This window comes from Bombina bombina, chromosome 8 (assembly GCF_027579735.1).
Source record: "Bombina bombina isolate aBomBom1 chromosome 8, aBomBom1.pri, whole genome shotgun sequence".
In the NCBI taxonomy this organism is placed as follows: Eukaryota; Metazoa; Chordata; class Amphibia; order Anura; family Bombinatoridae; genus Bombina; species Bombina bombina.
The window spans coordinates 118415463-118418074 of record NC_069506.1 but is presented as its reverse complement, the minus strand read 5'-3'; the positions used below and the strand labels follow the sequence as shown (position 1 = coordinate 118418074).

General features: G+C 36.4%; 1 protein-coding gene across 1 annotated transcript; it reads left to right on the top strand.

Moving 5' to 3' along the window:
* Window positions 1–449: 449 nt before the first annotated feature.
* FNDC10 (fibronectin type III domain containing 10) lies at window positions 450–1432 on the top strand. The gene has a single exon (XM_053689897.1). The coding sequence runs from the start codon at window positions 489–491 to the stop codon at window positions 1134–1136; it is 648 nt and encodes a 215-aa protein (XP_053545872.1). The 5' UTR covers window positions 450–488; the 3' UTR covers window positions 1137–1432.
* The last annotated feature ends 1180 nt before the right edge of the window (window positions 1433–2612 follow it).

The following is a 2612-nucleotide window of genomic DNA, read 5'->3' as shown; positions in this document are numbered from 1 at the left end:
TGCTCTGTTATGAACATAAACTGGTCCTAATGATGCTGGAGTCTACTTTATTTCTATGCAAGCAGCTTCCAGGTCAAGGAGCTAATGCTATTTCCCTACAAACAGCGACAACACCGAATACTGATAACCAAAAACACTTCAGCTTCCTGTCCTGGTATATGACCTTCATTTAAAAGGTATAGAAATCACTGTTGAATTTGATTCTTCCTATTTTTACTATGCTTAGAGAGACATCTTTGTTTGCACTGAATACATCACACAAGCAGCCTTTGCCTGCTCAGCTTCATGTCTTGTATGTTGTCTTTTATCTCTAACCCATCATGACCGGATTGCATTTGGGGACATTGTATTTCTTGTTAATGACATTCTTCTTTGAATGGGGACCTCTGGGGGTTCTGGGTGGCTGGAGGAATTTGCAGAAGCTACAAGATGAGACTTGGAAAAACAATGTGACATCTTATGGCTCTTCTGTTGCAGGAAGCACAGAGATGGGCTTTGTTGTAACACAACGTCTCTCCCAGCGCTTGAGAAGAGGGTCTAACGTTGCTAAGTCTACTCAATATAGAGAACATGGTGCTAGACCATATGAGCTCATGTGTCCATACAAAGTGATCAGTGAAGGTCAGGTGAACTCACGCAGCATCTGTTTCAGGACCACGGACAGCGACTTCAACTGCGACCAAAGAAACTGCAAATTATTTAGATCAGGGAGGTCCTTGGTGGCCAATGTATTACGAAACAACAGTGTATTATTGCAATGGCAGCCCCCAACTCTTTACATCAATGATCTGAAGGGGTTTTATATTAACTGTTCATGGAATGGCACCTTCACTCGTTTCCAATGTGATAGTGTCCATCTAGGCATTAGCTGCAGAGACTACCTCTTAACCAACCTTCATGACAACGTCAAGTATACAGTCTGCTTGCAAACACTATACAGAAACAGGACGTCTGTGGAAGAATGTGTCGATTTTACAGTGGAACCGGTGGGGATGCAGGACATTGTTATTGCAATGACAGCAGTTGGAGGTTCTATATGTGTGATGCTGGTCATCATATGTTTGCTAGTGGCCTATATTACAGAAAATCTTATGCACCCTGCATTCACTCACCCCTCTTCCAAAAGGGGACTCTAGTACACCAAATGTTTCCCACACTTAAAGTAGGTCTGTAGAAGCTGTGCGAGTTTAGAGAATTGTGTAAAATGTTATATGTTTTTAGAAATTCTATAAACCTATATGATAACTAAAGAAAAGATATCTTGGTTTTTATTCAAGTTAGGTGTTTGTGATTCAGGAATAGATTGTGGCTATCCCAAGATATCTTTACTATTTGGATCATCACTGTGAATTGGGTTAAACAGGGAGACACTAACATTACACTTACTAATAGTTTGTTAAATAAAAATTCAAAATTTAAAGAAGTCAAAGTACTCAGAACTCAGTCATATATGTGTTTACTTCTAGGTATTTTTCTAAAATTAATATATGTCTAAAAATGTAAACACTTTAAAACAGGGGTGTCCAACGTGAAGTCCAGGGGCAACACAGTTCTTTCATTATTTGTTTTCTAGTTTCTCATTATTTAGCCATTAAATTGGTAAAAAAAAAAAAAAAATAATCTGTGAATTATCTGTGTATGTATCTCATTCCTGCCGCTACTGTGCATACATTATTTATTTATAATTTAAGCATGGTGTGTATTTCTAACAATGTATCTTCATCTGTTAAAGGATTGCTCCTTTGATGTTATTTTGTTACGATTGATGCAGCAGTTCCTAACATTTACACACCAGTTTACAGAGTGAAAAAAAATGAGTGGGACTCCTCACATGAAAAATTTGAATACCCCTATTTTAAATCAAAAGCCTCTTAAAGGGACAGTCTAGTCCAAAATAAACTTTCATGATTCAGATAGGGCATGTCATTTTAAACAATTTTCCAATTTACTTTTATCACCAATTTTGCTTTGTTCTCTTGGTATTCTTAGTTGAAAGCTTAACCTAGGAGGTTCATATGCTAATTTTTTTAGACCTTGAAGGCCACCTCTTTTCAGAATGCATTTTAACAGTTTTTCACCACTAGAGGGTGTTAGTTCATGTATTTCATATAGATAACACTGTGCTCATGCACTTGAAGTTACCTGGGAGCTAGCACTGATTGGCTAAACTGCAAGTCTGTCAAAAGAACTGAAATAAAGGGGCAGTTTGCAGAGGCTTAGATACAAGATAATCACAGAGGTAAAAAGTATATAAATATAACTGTGTTGGTTATGCAAAACTGGGGAATGGGTAATAAAGGGATTATCTATCTTTTAAAACAATAAAAATTCTGGTGTAGACTGTCCCTTTAATAGTTAAAACAAGGTAAAACCAAATACAGTTTTATTTGTGGCCGTTATATGTTGTACTAAAACAATGGTGAGCTGAAATAATTATGTGTATGTACTGTAAATTAGAACCATGTCATATGTTTAATTCCTGGCATAAAATAAAATACAATCTACACTTAGATAATTTAGCCATTTTAAATAACATTTTATATATGTGGATAGTTTAGGCTGTTCTTAGTCCTAAATGCTCACCACACAGAACATAGTTTTTGTTAACTGTT